Raw genomic sequence first — 16,677 nt, forward strand, 5'->3', positions numbered from 1 at the left:
GACTATTGGTTAGGGCATAGACTAGAATGTGATGGCATCCTGAGGTTCTGAGTTCCCACAGGCTGCCATTCCGGCTCTCTGAGCAAGCCCCTTAACCCCACACTGCTCCCCAGGCGCCACACCATGTCAGCCCACACATCCCCAAGCGGATGGGTTACATGCAGAGTTAAATGTTTCCAATATGAGATCAATTAAGTTCAATTAGTATTATTAAACAGATGCTTTGATATTACAGCCTGTTCCCAGAACCAATCTGTTTCTATGTAAAAATAGAACAGTAAGAAAAAAAAAAAAAACTGGGGGGGACCCTGCTGACTACCAGCTAACAAAGCTCCACCATTGCTGTTTTATCGCTGTAACTTTGTTGGGACTGGTCTGGATTACTAACAATAAAAATCCTATAAAGCAAACCTCCAAACAGGAAAACAAATGTAGCATTTATTAGGCTGTGCCAGTAAGACGGAAACTTCACCATGGAGCAGATATTTCACATTTTCTCTTTTTTTCAGAGTGTAGTTTCAGCACCAGTTGCTTGGAACGTCGGCTGAGGTAGTGGAGTAAACAAAACAAACCATTTTGAGCTGCAGCACAACATATTATTAAAGCCTCAGGTCCATTTGTGAGTAATGAGTGCCAAATACTTCTCCAGCCATTAGAAAAGTGCTAAAACAGATCGAGCGATTTTTCAAAATACGGGCAAAGACAGATGAAGCACACTTAGTCCCTGTTGCCGCCTGTTCAAATAAACACGGGACTTCCTAATTACTGCCATGATTCAACAGATCCAGCAGTGGAAACAGACGACGACTCCTGGCCTTTAAAAGCATGCGGGTAAATCTTAAAGAGAATGTCACGCAGTGTCGACAATAAAGCAGTTTCTTCCTGTAATGCTGCTCATTTTCAAGTCTTCTAACAGACGACAGGACCACTCGCTGTGATTGAACTTTACAGAGTAAATGTTAAAATGTAAATAGTGTAACTAAATATGAGAGGCAGATCTGAGTCCGTCTCACAGGGACGATCTGTGAAGGACCACAGATCCAAGATCAGCCTACTCTCACATCTGCAATCATCCTCAATCTGTGACACGATACACTTCACGTTGGGGCGCGCGCCCACGCAGGCCTTTTGTTCAACGACAGCCATCGACATCTCAGAGAGGAAGGAGGGTAAAGCCTCCATAACTCTAGCCTACATGTTGCCCTTATTTGGGGACTTGGAGGCTAAAGCTGTTGTCCTTAAATGGGAAGAAATGAGAGGGGAACCGAGTGAGGCTTAACGCCCAGCGGTGGACTTCCTTTTGTTTTCTTTAACTGCAGGATGAGAAAATGGGAATCTCTACTGCATCTAATCTGATGCAAGATAAGAGGCCGGATTTACTTGGATGTTTACAATAAAGAAATATGATATTTATCCTCATTATTAATGTTTACTTAGATATTAATGTGATAGATTCACTTTCCTGCTACTGGATTTGTTTTTAATGCTCTAATCTCTGGTGCATGCGGAGCCTTTAATCTCCACGTCGAAGGCCTGAGATGAAGAATGTTAAACGATTCTAAGGATTCTAGGTGTTTATTAACTTAACAGTGTGAGTCCAGGACCTAAACCAACAAAGAAAACCATTTCATCTTCCAAAATGTCCCAGTTTTATTAGATGCAGCCTTTTCGCTTGTGTCCTACATTGGTTGTTGAGAGATCATCAGCAGACCTCAAAACTCTCAGTCTGTAAAAGGATAATCCAGTAGCTGAGTTATTTGTGGCTGAGCGTCATCAGGGCAGAGCAGAGATTCAAATAAAGCAGTCCAATAACCTGCTAATCTCTCTCTGTTTAAAGGCTTTACCTGTGGTTGCCAGGTTGCTGGGCTCTTACATCACATCGCCTGCTTGATGCGATCCTTCATTCATGAATCTCCAGGCCAGAACACGACTTTGATTGAGTGTAAAGAATCGGATGAAAACTGGGGAATATCTCCATCAGAGATCTGTTTCCAGTTCTGATCACAGCTTTTATTTTACTTTCCAACAGCAGCTCAATTGACTACATCAGGGGTAACCAATTAAAAATCAGCAGGGTCTGAATAAAGAAAATCCACCAGTAAAGGTCCGGAGACATTTTTAATTATAATCCAAATTAAACAGAAGTTAACACTTTAATAAAATGAGGTTTTTATGCATCCATGTTATAAATTGACTTTTTAAAGCTACAGTGTGTAACTTTCAGCGACATCTAACGTCCAGACTGCAGACCGCAGCAACATGAACGTCTCCCCCCTACCGCTTCTCCCCCCCAACAGTACGGCGAGCGTTACGGGACAAAATGTCTTCCACGACGTCCGCATCACCTACCTTCTCAAGTGATGAGGTTTGTTTACATAGATAATTTTACAGATAGTATTTCATTAGTCTGTGTAGGGTATAGATTTCATGTAGACTTAAGATAATAAATATACCCGTTATTTTTTCTACATGGTTGTGACATTTTGGCGATCTCGCAATCGCTAGTTTGTTGGCTCTGCGCTGCCGTAGCACAAAGATGTCTGCCTCCATGGCTGCGAGACCCGCTCCTATGTAATTATAAATAACGAATTCTAAGGCAACGCAAATATTAAGGTTAAGAGGCTGAGCTCGTAGATGATGATAAATAACATAGTTATGTATAATATATTACATTTCTGACTGTATATCCCTGTAATTATTACACACTGTAGCTTTAAATAAAAAAATAAAGTTGTTTTTTTTAAGTAGAAAACAATCATTCAGTTTGGTATATAGACAATCTCCAGATTCACATATTTTATAAAACACCTGAACTGAGCGGTTGTTTTTTTTTTTTTTTTATTCTTTTTTTTATGGCTTAATGAGAGCAGTTGGCTTTATGCTGCCCTGCAAGGCTTTAAACCTGGGTTTGATTGGAGACAAAGCCATTCTAAAGCACATATCAAGGTGCTCATTCTGAGCCTGGATCCATATTTATTTTTGATTATATTCATGATGGAGAATCCTGCTTCACAGCAGCAGGTTGAGCCAAACATATTCAAAATGTTCAGGGTCATCTTTGAGCACGCCATTTCACTTTTCTGTCACCAGTTCCTTGCAGTTCTTCCAGCAGTCCACACTTTCTCTGCTTGCTTTTTCTCATAATCTTCTCCTTCTTTCTCATCGCCCGGCTTGCCGCAGGTTTGCCTGCTGCATCTAAAAGTAGCAGCAGCAGCAACCCAGACTGACAGCAGCATTGGCTAATTTGTATCACGTATAGCCTGGTCCGGGCGCTCTGGAAGGCTTTACCGTATTAACAGGAGAAGCAATGTGAAATTAGACACATGCCGTAATTTATAAATGTTTTAAATCAGGTTGGGTCCGGATTAGCAAGCAGGTGGGTCCTGATCCAGACCGCGGTCTGCTAATCCGTGACCTGTGGTCTCCACCATACTGACTGAAACTCAATTTGGAAAATTCTAAACTTCTCGTGAATCTTAAACTTAAAATGTCAGGATTATCTGGTTACCTTCTCTCGGGACTGAGAACAGCCTCTCTCTCCTGCCTGTCGGGGCTCCTGAACCGGCTCCTCTTCTCAGCTTTCCTGGCCTCGGCTTCCAGCCGTCGGGAGCGTGGAGCGTCATGGTGGCCGCCCCTGTGGCCCGCCGGGTGGCTGTCTGTGCTGGTGACCGTGCTTCCGCTGGCGTCTGAGTCCAGGGAGCTGACTGAGCCGCTGATGTGGGAGCCGTTTGAGAGCAGGGAGCTTCCGGAGGGGAAGGGGTCACTGGGTGAAGGAGACTGACAGCGTGGAACGCCTCCCAAACTGGAGCAGGACCCCGTTGGGGAGAGAGGGCCGCCGGGGGCTTGAGGTGCAGAGCCATGCAATGGAAGGCTGCTACGGTCCACTTCATCACCGTTCACTGACCCGCCGTCAGAGCCTTGGCCCATAGGCACACAGTCACCTGGTAATGAAGGAAAACGAGGCTGAGAAAGGCCAGGAGAAGCATTCACAGGACATCTTTTAAGACACAAATCCTTATGAGTCGTCTTTATCCTAAAGACATTTTCTTTAAGCATTGAAAAAAAACAACCTTAAAGATTAAATTACTCAACTGAATCCCACCCATTGATTGAAGTACCAACAGATTTAGGAAAAGAAAAGCAGTTCTTGACATAAACTCGGTGAAAAAGAAGCACAGAATCTACCTGAGGAGGGCAGCGGTGAGCCTGGGGGCTGGTCAGAACCGGCAGCAACCCAGGCCACTGCGCTCTCAGCCTCCCGCTGGTTCAGCTCCTCCTGCCAGATGATGGAGCTGGAGTCCGGAGCCTTATCAGCTTCAGGGATTCCAGAACCAGTCACAGCCACCTTAGCTGGACCCGGCTCCTGCACCAGAACATCAGAGTACGAAGAAAAACTGTTAAACAGGAGGCAGACTGGGATAGCTGGAATGGATATAATGTCTGATAGCTTTACCTGGGAGGTGGTGGGCTCTACTTTCCGTTTCTTTTTCTGGTTCTGTTTGTTCGTTCGGGGGTAAACAATCAGCTGCTCGCTCCACCTACACAAAAAAAAAAACCCAACAAAAAACAAATCAAATCTACAAAATGCTTCGCCGTTTCCCTGCAACCCGCCAAACAACCGATTCAGCAGTAGTTTTACCCGTTGATGATTTCTTTATTCTCTCCTCGGATGAAGTACTCCTGTTCGGGGGTGATGATGCACAGAGAGTTCTTCTGGCCCGTCTTGGGCTCTGCGTCGATCACATCCGAGCAGAGGTTCATGTTGACGGTGCCCTGAGGCAGCGTGCTCGGCTGGAGGACACATAGCATGAAAAGTGAACCTCTAGAACCGTGATATTAGAAGCTGCATGTGAAGATTGCAATAAAAAGAAAGATAAACAGATACATGTGGGACCCTTTTTAAGCCGGATGGTTCTTGGTTTGTTTTTAAATGTCCATGTTGGGATTGTGGATGGGAGAGTGCCTGACTAAACACTGATACTTCTGCTCTCACATTCCAAACGGCTGAGAATTCAAAACCTAAGAGAAAGCAGGCCTCAAATTGGCAGCAGTTAACAGGACGGACATGACGGTTCCCCCGCCAAACAGTCTCATTTCGATCACACGGAGTGAAAAAGGGGAGAAGACACACTCAAGATGCCAGACCGGGCGTTTTGGAGAACCACTGCCCGGTTTCTGAGCATCCAGTCTCCTGCTGCTTTCTTATCAGCCTTCGCTGGACTGAGTCTCACAGATGTTGTACAGGTGCTCAGGCTCCCTACAGGTCCTTTTAAGGACAAAGAGCACAGATCCAGCTTTATTAAGATCAGTGTGCAAACCCCAAAGAGCTGCCAAATAAGGAAAGCACAAAATGTCACGATTATGAGCGTCCAGACGGCACAGAGGAATTTCCTCTAATAAAACCAAACAATTCAGTGTGTGAATAAAAGAAGAACCAGACATCTATGACACCAGAAGGTTCAACATTAAGGAGGACGACCCAGGAAGTAAAAGCTCTTAATGAAACCCTTAAAGCAGGGGTCTCAAACGGGTTCCGTGTGGCTGCAGGTTTTCTTTCCAACCAAGCAATCGCACATCAGACTCCTGTCATCTCATCAACTGAGTGCAATCTGAACATGATGACTTCCTTTCTGGAACCGGTTTGACACCCTTTCCTTGAAGATTCACTACAATCTATGAGGAAAAGGTGGATTTCTAGCTGTTGATGCATACAGATAAATAAACAGTCAGTGATTAGATTAGTAGATAATAGTGAGCTTCACTATTTAATACAGAAAGTAAGAGCTTTCAGCGGATTGTACTTCCGAACCTCCTCGATTAACCTTTTGTCGTAGTTGTTCCTCGGTTTTTAAAAATGGAGCGCCCCGGCACTGAATCGAGAAGGATGACCACACAGACAGCCGGAAAGAAATACCAAGGACCAATCACAGCTGCTTTTCGTCTGCGCGGGTTTGAGACCAACTGACGCATAGTCAGGATTTTTTTTTGACGACTGTTGTAAAACAGAGACAGATTTGACAGTTGCAGACGCTATGCTTCAGAAGCATCAATTCACCTCAAATCTTTCTATTCAACAACCAACATTCAAAGTATCTTAGCAAAAGCTTCCTACAGTGACTGGTCATTGTTTATTTCCAAGACAAGTTACTCTAAAATAGCTGAAACTGTAAAAGAAACCACATTTAACCTTAGCACCTTTAGCTAAATCAGCAACCTGCTAACTCTTTCTCATTTCCTCCAATGGGCTCCATATGATCCTTTGTTTATTTACCTAAACGTTCTCCCCATTAAAAAGTCGGGGTTTTATTGAACCCTAAATAACGTTATCAAACCCCAATAAACATAAAAAAAAAAGCCAAATCCTGAGTAGATCTCCTATAGGGCTGAAACCATTCGAGCAATTCCATTGATTTAATAATTAAAAACTTTGATTCAACTTTTCTCTCCTAAGCTAATTTAGTTACAACCTGGATAGAAGCACTTAGGAAATGCACTGAACAATATATATTTAGCATTCAAAGCTCTGCTAAAAACAATTAAATGTCTACTAGGCTTGTCAAAACAACTTATTTTGCTTGGTTTTATTCCAAAAAGGTTTATTTTAAAGATACTTATTGCCTCATGCAACATTTGTAACATTATAGGAAGACATGCTAACAATTAGCATGGTCGATGGGGAAAGCTTTAGTGAGTTAATGCACCTAATGGAGCCACATTTTAACATTCCTCTGAGAGCAACCAGAACCAGCTGTTTAAAACAGATGCTAACAGCTCAGTGTCTCCTAACACTGATTGTTGGATTACAGGCAGCTAGATTACAGTTAGCTTACAGATTATTGCAACATAGCAAATTGAGCCTTATGACAGTATGTTGGAGTACATATCCTGTACTTTATTGACAATTTCACATCTCTGCACACTGGAAATATAAGTACTTCACATACTTCTTTTCTAGGGCTGCAACTATCGATTGTACAGATTGTTTTGCAAATTGATTCATCTCAATTAATAATAGGACAGCAAAAGGTTCCTTAAACAAGACTTTTTACGCAATTAAAACAGGTGAAACTAAAACTTTTCCACTTGAGGAACCCTGGATAGAGCATATTGACTCGGAAAAGTTCTTTTAATCTTAAAGGCAAAATGTTTACATATTTTTTTATAGTAATGAGTAACCATAATTTAATGCTCTTAGAAATTATTTCAATTCAATCAGCATGTAACAATGACTTTCATATATAGATATATATAATAAATATAACATTTTCCCATTTTCTAGCCTTTTCTCCGCCTCAAGCTTTTTTTTTCCGAACATACGGCTTTAGGATCAACCGGAAGCAGTTCCGCGCAAACACGCATAATTTTGATATGTGACGAAATTGTTTCTATTAATTAAAAAAAGCAAAAAAAAAAGCATTTAAAATGCTACAATAATCACATTTAATGAATTTCAAAGCCAATTGAGGCCTTAATTCAAAAAATAAAATTAAAGAATTTTAATGATTATAAACATTTGTAAATGACCTGTGTATTAACTTATATATTAGAGTTAGGCTGATTTTTTTTGTAATTTTGTAATTTATACACAAAGAAATGTTAAGAAACAGCTCTAGACAATGTCATTTTTTAAAGTGCAGCCTTGATAAGTTAAGCAGCAGTGATAAAAAACAGTAATATAAACATATGACTGTATATATATATACACCTATATATATTACCTGAAAAAAAAAAAAAAAGACATAACAAACTAAGGTTGCTCTCATCTGTTCAATAACTATATTTACGGTAGACAGATATTATTTTGGAGACACATACTGGGTTGAGCTACTTATTTTATTTCATACTGCATGTGTTTGTTTAACAAAAATGTAAGATGATATAAAAGGGTTTTCTGGCACTACATTTTATCTTAATTGTGACTAAAGGTAAAAAAAAAAACATACTAAATAGATAAATCAAATACCTGTTGTCGCTTTTTTTATTAACAGGAATATTGAAGAAAATTGTAACTAAGACTGTATGGGAACATCAGTATTTAAACCTTCGGTTACATTTTCCCCTTCCTAATATGGACAGTGAAACCATCTCGGAAGCGTGCCGTATGCTGTAAAGCATCAAATTAAAACATTACAAAGATTTCCTGTATCTAAAGGAGTCAACGTTGATGCAACAAGTATGAGGCTCCAGAAACGTCAGCCTCCTGAGATGAAGCAGATGTCTTTTCTATCTTATTTCTTGCTAAGAGGCGGAGCCTGAATTCCTGCAGACCATCTGATCCTGCTGCTGTCAGTTCAGACGAAAACTGCTGCTTAGATACAGCCCTCTGCCACTGGCACCGAAACAAAGAGATGCATCATCCAGAACTCAGAGTGATCATTTCAACACAAATCATACATCCTGGGTCTCATTTCTACTCAGCTGGGTCCAGTTCTGCTTCCTCCTGCTGTGCTAGCCATCCACATGGGGGACTATTTATATCTCTGTGAGGAGAAAACATCAAAGGAAGAGCTCTCTGATGTTGGAGGAATCACTTAAATGAAGCTGAACAAATATAGATCCATTAGAGTGGGACGGTTTCTATTCAATTAAAATACAGTGAATAACAAAGTTACAGAAGGAGCAGTAAAACCAGGTTTTGGCTCAGCTGTGAAACTAAGTGGAGTACACCCACTCCATACATGATATAAATCCTAGAAGAGGCTTTTACAGGCTGAGCTACAGGCTAGTTTACCTCAGCAGACTCTGGAGAGGAAACTGCTGCTTTATAAGCAGCATGTTCTCCAAAACACTTTCATTCATCCAAACTAAAGAGACAGAACCCAGCTGTGTCGCTGAGCGAGAGCCTAAAAACACATCCTCAGCCTCCTCCTAACTTCCCTGTTACACCCTTCAAGCCCAAAGTGTCAGGCCAGTCAATCAGGGAAAAACTGACTTCTCTCACAGTTTTCACGTCCTTCAAAAGCCAAGAACTCACTATTAAAAGCTGTGATCAGCATCCGCAGCAGAGTCTGGAGGTTGCTCAGGCGGGCCGATTGTGAGGAATGTCTGAGTCTGGGGCACATCTGACGTTTCCTCTGTGGGTTTTAAGGGCTAGCGTTCCCTTTCTCCTGCTCTCTGTTCCTGGGGCCTGAGAGCGCACTGCTGTTCACCAAATAAGGGAAAACTAGGAGGAATGCTGCTTTAGATGGAAGAGCATCTTTCCCTCTTTTTGTGGTGAAAATACTCTAGTTATGTGGGGCCGAACAGACTGCCGTCTGATCGGCAAAAAATAGCAGGAGACGTCAGCGCTCCGAGGATGTGTGGAGATCCAGAGGCTTAGAGCATCATTACAGGACTAACTGATCTTTTAAGCACAATTAGGCACCTAACTTAGCTTAGCTAATATCAAGCAATTAAGCAACAGCACTTAATTTGGCCTAATTGAATATAAAACATCTAATATATTATATACAAAAGGATATTTTAAATAAATACATCTTCTCCCTCCCCCCATCTGGTTTTAGAGTTTTATAACTGTCTTTTCAGCATTCCAACACATTTAAAGTGTCGTTCTATAATTGACCCATTGTGAACTGTGAGGTAGTACCGTTAAACATACCAGGATTTTTTTTGAGCGTGTTAAGTTTGCTAAAGCAAAGCGATTCAATTTGATTCATTAAATTCCCAATTTTAGCCCAAGTTAGACAACTTTCAATGTAACCAGCAGCTGTACTGAGATGTGCTGGACAGAGCACAGGGGGAGGGAGCTAAATGTCAGTCAAAAGCTGATATGTTCATGAAACCTGAGCACTTTGCGCCCCATTTCGGGGTATCCGCCCCATTTCGGCATGCCGGCCCCAATTCGGCGAAAATCTGTGTACATTTTTCAGTGTTGAGGTTTGTTTTCATCTACAGTAAAAACCAAAACTGATGGGAAAGAAATTGTTCAGCCACCAAGTGATGCTACATAAACCAAAAAGTTGTGCTTTCAAAAATGCAGCCCTCCCCAACTGGTTGCTGTGAACCTAAAATCAGTTTGCCTTAAGAAAAAAGGCCCAGGTGAGACAAGATTAGAGCAGAGATCTGCTCTAATTATTTGTATAAATGCTGAACTTCCAGCATGCCAAGTGGCTGCTGAAGTCAGGCTCTAGATTAACAGGTAGTTAGTAATTAACTAGTGATTATCTGTGCTCCTACCAAAGACAAAGAGGAAAAAGCATATCATTTTCTAATCAATAGTTTGCTAACAGCAAAGCTACCACATTTGAATTGTGTTTATCCCACATTTTTATGCTAGTCTATGGCTCAATACACAAATAAATGTTACAGATACAACATATAGGATTAACAGTCAATGTTAGATTAGCAGCAGGAACATCTGTTGTGTTTTTTTTTTAAAACATTAATGTGCAGACTCATACATAGCTTCAAAGTAATAGTGTCACATTTCTGAAGGAGTGAATTACTGGAGCCATTGCAAAGGAGAGATTTTTGTCACATTACCTAAACAGTTTTCCCACCATAAAAGCTTTTCTTTAAGTGCACATTTCATCTTTCCTCTGTACTAAGTTGTTTCTAAAGCAGGATTGTGGAACAGTCAGGGTTTAAATATATCACAGAACCGTATGGAGGTTGTTCTCAGCTTATATAACCAATCAAATTGCTTCTAATTCTAGAGGAGACTTGAAAAGGCAATCCTGAGGGTTCTGAGAGGTTTCACAGGGGTGTTCTAATAAGCTTCTAAATCCATCTGTGGAACACACCTCTGTGCCCTCCACTGTTAGTAGGAGACCATAAAGTAAATATCCATAAGCTCAACGAGATCCAGAACGAGAGAACAGGTTGGTATCAACACTCAATCCTTGGGGTCGGTAGCACAAAGAGGCAATGTCCTTGACCGCCACTTCCTGTTTCTGGGAGCAGATGAAAAGACCAAAGGACAATGTGGCGGACAGTTTTGGGAATCGTTGTTACAATGAGAGGAAAACAACTGCAAACCAGCCTGGGTGTCACTGGAAACACATTACACAGTGGAAATACACACAGTATTTTCCTAAGCTTCCTCCCATTGTCATCTCTGGCAACACAGACATAGAGAGAGAGTCCCCAAATGTGAATTCAGGAGCTGGGCTGAAAGGCAAAGATGTCAGGAAGCCATTGTAAAGTTCGGCCCTATCTCTTCTCCTGTCACTGAGAGACAAACATGACAAAAAGTAAACTTAATGACAGGCCAGCTAAAACCATCCAGAAGCAGCCCTTCGCTCTTTTTCTAGCAGGCTTCTGTGTTTCTAGCAGGCTGGCTAGCATGTGTGGCCCCCCATTGTTTGCACACAAGCAGCCTAATCTCCAGTCAGATCAGCCGTTATGGGTTTGGTCACCCGTGTCACATTCCCTGGCGACGCACAAGCACCACAAACAGAAGTTCACTTTCCTCTCAGAGCATGTTCCTGCCATCCCCAGTAGTCTGAAGATTACAGAGCTCGACCTTAGAAACGGTTCTCACCAACACATTCAACAAGTCTGAGGTCAAATTCTTCTTATTTTGCAGGAACGCCGAGGTTAACAGTTTCCACTGACTATGCACATTTTAACCCCTGCTGATGTGGCGGTTGGTGCTTCTATAAACGTTCTAGGATAGACAGGAACAGTTGTGTCGTCAAAGAAAACCCCTGCAGTGCACATCTAAGTGAATGGATCTTCAACGCAAAACCAAGATTAGAAGCAAAATAGTGGAATTGTGGGGGAGTTAAGACTCATTAAGCTTTGAGCTTTCAGCGGCTGCACTGGTTTTTTTTTTTTTTTTCAAGCGAAGCACAAACACGTACCAATTACCAATCTGCTACAAACCAGATCTTCTGCAAAAAGAGCTGAATGGAGCTGGAAAGCATTGTTATGAGTCCAAAAAAGTCCGCACATAATGTTTACATAAAGTGGGCCACCCTGTTACAGCAACAGCCACAGAAATATACTTGGCAAGATATTCTCACATTGGTCTTGTAATCTTTTTCACCAACACCAGTTTTCCTCAACCTTTCCATAAATGGCTTTTATTATGCTGGGTAGATTTTTCTCAAGAAGTTTTGCTAAAGGGCTTGTTGACAAAATGTTATAAATCTCCTTGCAGGGTACAAAAAGTGCTGTACCTGAACTGCCTCTATGAATCCCTAAATTGATTAAATCTTATCACAGGGGAAACAATTCTTTGAACATAAAACGGAAACATTAAGCTAATATGACATTTTGCTAACTTAAGATAAAACACTATAGTTATACTGGACAATCATTTCACGTCAAATTGATTAGATTAGGCCTTTTTAGGCTAATTATCCTTTTTTTGAGTAACGGGCCTGTACTAGGTGGACAATCAATGGCTAATTGTTTCGGTTCAAGGATTTTTGACAAAATCTGCTGCTCATTGCTCCCAAGCAGATTTTAAAAAGCACCACCTTCAAAAGTGCAATGAGAGGAGTTTGTGTAGTTCCCACACTGTGACTGTTGGTGGCGTACACAGATGCAACAGAAACAAAACAGATTTATTTTACCTGGAATTAAGCTGAACATTTTCACCAAGCAAACTGGCCATGCACAGAAACAAGTGGGGGAAGGGCTGCATTTCTCAGCCATAATCATGTCTACTACTAGCCTGGCCAGCCAGACTTATACGCCGTGTATACACCAAATCAGTCTAAAGAGCTGGTAGAGCTCGATTTTAAAGGCCGGACTACCAGAGACAGCCTCATCAGGTTAGAAGTGATCAGATAACTACGGTTATGACGCAAAAACTCAAGGCGGCACGTATTTTGTAGTCCATGAAAGATACCAGTGAAAGATTTGAAAAATTGACACTTAAGATGTTGGTTTTTAAGGTTTTTAAAGTTAGATCAGTCTCACTTAGGACATCATTATAGAGGAGTGGCAGCTTAGTGGTTAAGGCATTGTGTTTGGAATACAGAGGTTCTGAATTTGAGCCCCACATCCACAGACTGCCACTCTGGGTGGCTGAGAAAAGACCCTCAGGGGCTGGTTATCCTCCCTGCAGCAGTGTGTCGCAGTGAGCTTGTCGCAGATATTTTTGATTTATGTCCAATATTGAAGTTTGGTCTGCAGTGTGTTATTCCACGCCACAATGCAAGAGGGATAGTCACGAACTAGCGGTGGATCGATACGGCCGAGGTGGTGAGGAAGTGGGGGCAAGTTTATGCCTCAACTGAAGGACATGAGGGCGAAAAAGAGCGGGGATCCAAGTGGAAAAAGAAAGGGTCCCAGCGTTCTTGCGCACCTCGCTCTTCCAGCTGGTCCATCTTTACGAGTCGTTTTCCACAATGGCGGTCATACAAACAAAACAAGCCGGTAAGGTACCAAACAGGAAATATGCACAGTGTAGAGTGGATGTAGGACTGACCAATCAGAGGCCTCCTGTCTACGGTCACCTACAATTTTGGAGAAGTGATGCAGAGTGCCTGCGGAAGGGGGTGGGGGTGTACATCTGCGTTAACTGTAACACACAAACAGATGACCTGGTTTCTTTAACCCCACAATGCTCGCCAGGTGCCAAACAATGGCAGCCCACTGCTCACCAAGGGGATGGGTTAAATACATCATTTCATTGCTCTGTACTTGTGACAGTGTAATGACAATAATAGCTTGAAAAAAAAAAAATTTCAAAACACTGCTCCGGTAGTGCTGCACGCAGCCAAGACTCCGTCAGAATGATGGCGCAGCAGTTACATATCTCCTTTTTTGAAGAGAGTTTCAGTCAGAAATTATCCATTTTGTTTTCCAACCAGCAGACGTTGGAGAGCAGGATTGATGGAAGCGGAAGTCTGTGGGAATCTTTCTTTAGCTTCGCAGTTAGCCCCCCTCTGCAGCCTCGCTTTCTGCGTCTCGCGCATCTCTTTCTCTCCGTCAGTTATTTTCCGCTTTTGTTTACATCTGTTCATAGCACTTTGCAGCATTTTAAACTGTCAAAAATGTCAGTATTTAAAACTTTTTGTGACTGCAGCTCCAGCAGGCGTTGGCGATCATAGATGCGGGTTTGATGTTTAGTTTGTATCGTATTCAGCGGAATATTTTGCGAAATTGTCGAGAGGAGCTGTTCTTGGCCGCTGCCTTGGAGCGCCTCCATAGTAAAATCTAAAAAACTTTTATTATGGGTGGTTCTGGGGCTGAGAGTGACGCGTAAGTCCTACCTCCTGCACTTCGATTGATCCGGCAAGATCCTGGCTAGAGTCAAAGGCCGTTAACCAGACTGATAAAGGTTCAGTGTAATTACTGCTGGCTTAACCACCTCTGTTTCTACCAATTCTCTAATTAAGTCTAACTAAAACTCTATAACTTGAAAAAACATTATTAGTTTCCAGGGATCCTGGAATAGGATTTAACCCCGCCCCCACATCAAATGCATCAGAGCACAGAATGAACCTATAACCAGCTTTTTTCCCTGCTCTCCATGCAGCAGTAGGAAGGAAGGAGCATTTGAGGTGCCACTCACCGACTCGTCCAAGGCGAAGCGCAGACAGCCATGTTCGTACAGCACAAAGAATCTCCGCTGCCATTTCTGAGAGAAAAACACCACACATTTATCAGAACAGGTCCAAAAAGAACAGAACTATTGTTCTCACCCTCATTTAATTACAGCTTGGAAATGTGTCTGCGGGCCTATGAGGCTCTTACCCGGGATCTTTGCATTGGATTGTCGAAGTTGGTTCCCTCAGGAGCCAAGCACAGCCATCCAGCATAAATTGGCTTGGCCTATAAAAACAACAGGGAAAGGGGGAAAGAACAGTAATTACGATCATTATTAAAGCTGAGGCAGAGCTTGAGCAGAGTAAGATAGATGCTGGTTGAATTTAATTGAAGGAAGTTTTGCAGGATCCAGATGTTCATCTGTTCCTGTGGCACATGCAGCATTCACACACAACCAGTGTGTTAACATCTGGGATCATCAAGTCTATTTGATACCCTACAAAAAAACTGACTAAAATGTTTCGCATCTTGCTCCATTAGAACCACTGAGACGAATCTGAGATATTAGTAGCAGATAGTTGTATTCTCCTAAATAAAAGCAATCAGAAGCCATCCAATCAGCAAACAGGACCTGCCTGTGTTTAATTTAGTTTATTCAGGCAAGAGTCTTAATTTTAAAAGAAAAAAAAAAAGAATCACCACAGATTTTTCTTATGAGCATCAAGCATTCAAAGTAGAAATCTACTGAAGCACATCCAGCTTCATGCTGTAAGGATTCACAGGAAAGTTAATCAGAGTCGAGGGGAAAATGCATGGGGGTAAAAACAAGGTAATCCTGGAGGGAAACCTACAAAACACCACGATAGGTGTGGAGGCCTACCTTCCAGTGGGTCAAATACCCAGAACATCTAATCAGGGAGAAAACTAGTGTTGCACCAATACGATACCAGTATCTGGTGAGGCCCCGATCCAGCACTAGAATGGTGGTATCGGTATCGGTGAGTACCAACAAATGAGGTACAGATACCATTTTGAGAGCTAAAAGTTTATTCAAGTATTATCACCCATTCCAGATAGGCAATAAAAAGTGCTACTGGATTCCCTTTGTTTTAGTCTTTTTCCTGCTTCACAAAGGAAAGCAGCAGCTTAACAAAGCCATGATGGCAATTATTATACGTCACACACATCAATTTCAAACAGATGGTATCGGTATCGGCTGATACTGCACAGCCAGGTATCGAGTATCGGTCCTTAAGCTGGGCTTACACTGTATGTTTTTTTTTTACCCTTTTCGGGCCGACTTTCCAGTGGTGCGAGAATTTTTTGACCGTGCCTTGTGCGTCTTGTGGTGCACAGGGGGTAACAAGGGCCGAACAGCCTCTCCCGACCACCTCCCGATCAGGAATTGTGAGGCCGGGAGAAAATCAAACATGTTTAAAATTCAGTCTGCCAAATTGGGCAAATCACTCAGTGCGCAAACAAGGAGACTACTTCTTCCTTTCAGAGGAAAACACAGAATCAAGGCGGGGGTGCGATTGAAATGTAGTTTTTTCTGTAAAATTGACAGACCGTAGTAGCCATGTTTGCTCAGCCACGTCTTTGTCCAAATACGTTGTCGCCTTTTATTTTTGGGGCTTTATTTTCAGCATGCAAAATCGCAACATACATCGTGAGCTGTGAACTCTGAACTGAACTCTGTGAGCACTGTACGACCAAACCGCGGGGTTGTACGCCTGGCTTAAATCTACAGAGTCCTGCTTAGGAGGACTCTCCAGCCCATTATTTGAATCAGGTGCATTAAGGCAGAGACTAATCTAAAAGGTGCAGCTTATGGGGGTTAATAAATAGATGCACATGCATGATTTATTTCTGTGGAACAACAAGAATCCTAAATTCCTCCTCCACAATTATGTAACGCCTGGTGTTGGTCTATCACATAAAATCCATAAATCCCAGACGTTGCTGTTTTTTTTTTTTTTTTTTTTTAAATCGCCAAGATATGAGGGAATCAACAGCAACAGAACTGAAAACATTCAAACATGGCGCCTGTCCTTGGTAAGCAGCAGGGCACCTCTAAACCCTCATATTGAAGGTTTTACTGTTAACCATTAGTCCCCCCCCCACAACCCAAGCACCAGCTGGAAGGCAGAAGGATCCCATTTGAAGTCTGGGATTCTGCTGCTGCCTGCATCGTTGTTCCGTGTCACTGCATGCCTGCAGTAAATCCGTACG

The 16,677-nt window shown here is 42.2% G+C and overlaps 1 protein-coding gene across 4 annotated transcripts in view; it reads right to left on the minus strand.

Moving 5' to 3' along the window:
* LOC119796028 (myosin phosphatase Rho interacting protein) overlaps positions 1-16,677 on the minus strand; it is a 62,643-nt gene that overhangs the window by 34,634 nt on the left and 11,332 nt on the right. For all 4 annotated transcript variants that reach the window (XM_038304335.1, XM_038304336.1, XM_038304337.1 and 1 more), the window contains exons 2-7: positions 14,653-14,730; positions 14,471-14,536; positions 4,640-4,791; positions 4,454-4,538; positions 4,186-4,363; positions 3,509-3,941 (exon numbers count right to left, since the gene is read on the minus strand). In XM_038304335.1, the coding sequence (XP_038160263.1) occupies positions 3,509-3,941; positions 4,186-4,363; positions 4,454-4,538; positions 4,640-4,791; positions 14,471-14,536; positions 14,653-14,730 (992 nt within the window). The remainder of the gene's footprint in view (positions 1-3,508; positions 3,942-4,185; positions 4,364-4,453; positions 4,539-4,639; positions 4,792-14,470; positions 14,537-14,652; positions 14,731-16,677) is intronic.

Source organism: Cyprinodon tularosa, unplaced genomic scaffold (genome assembly GCF_016077235.1).
Source record: "Cyprinodon tularosa strain WSP-4 unplaced genomic scaffold, ASM1607723v1 ctg531, whole genome shotgun sequence".
Classification (NCBI taxonomy): Eukaryota; Metazoa; Chordata; class Actinopteri; order Cyprinodontiformes; family Cyprinodontidae; genus Cyprinodon; species Cyprinodon tularosa.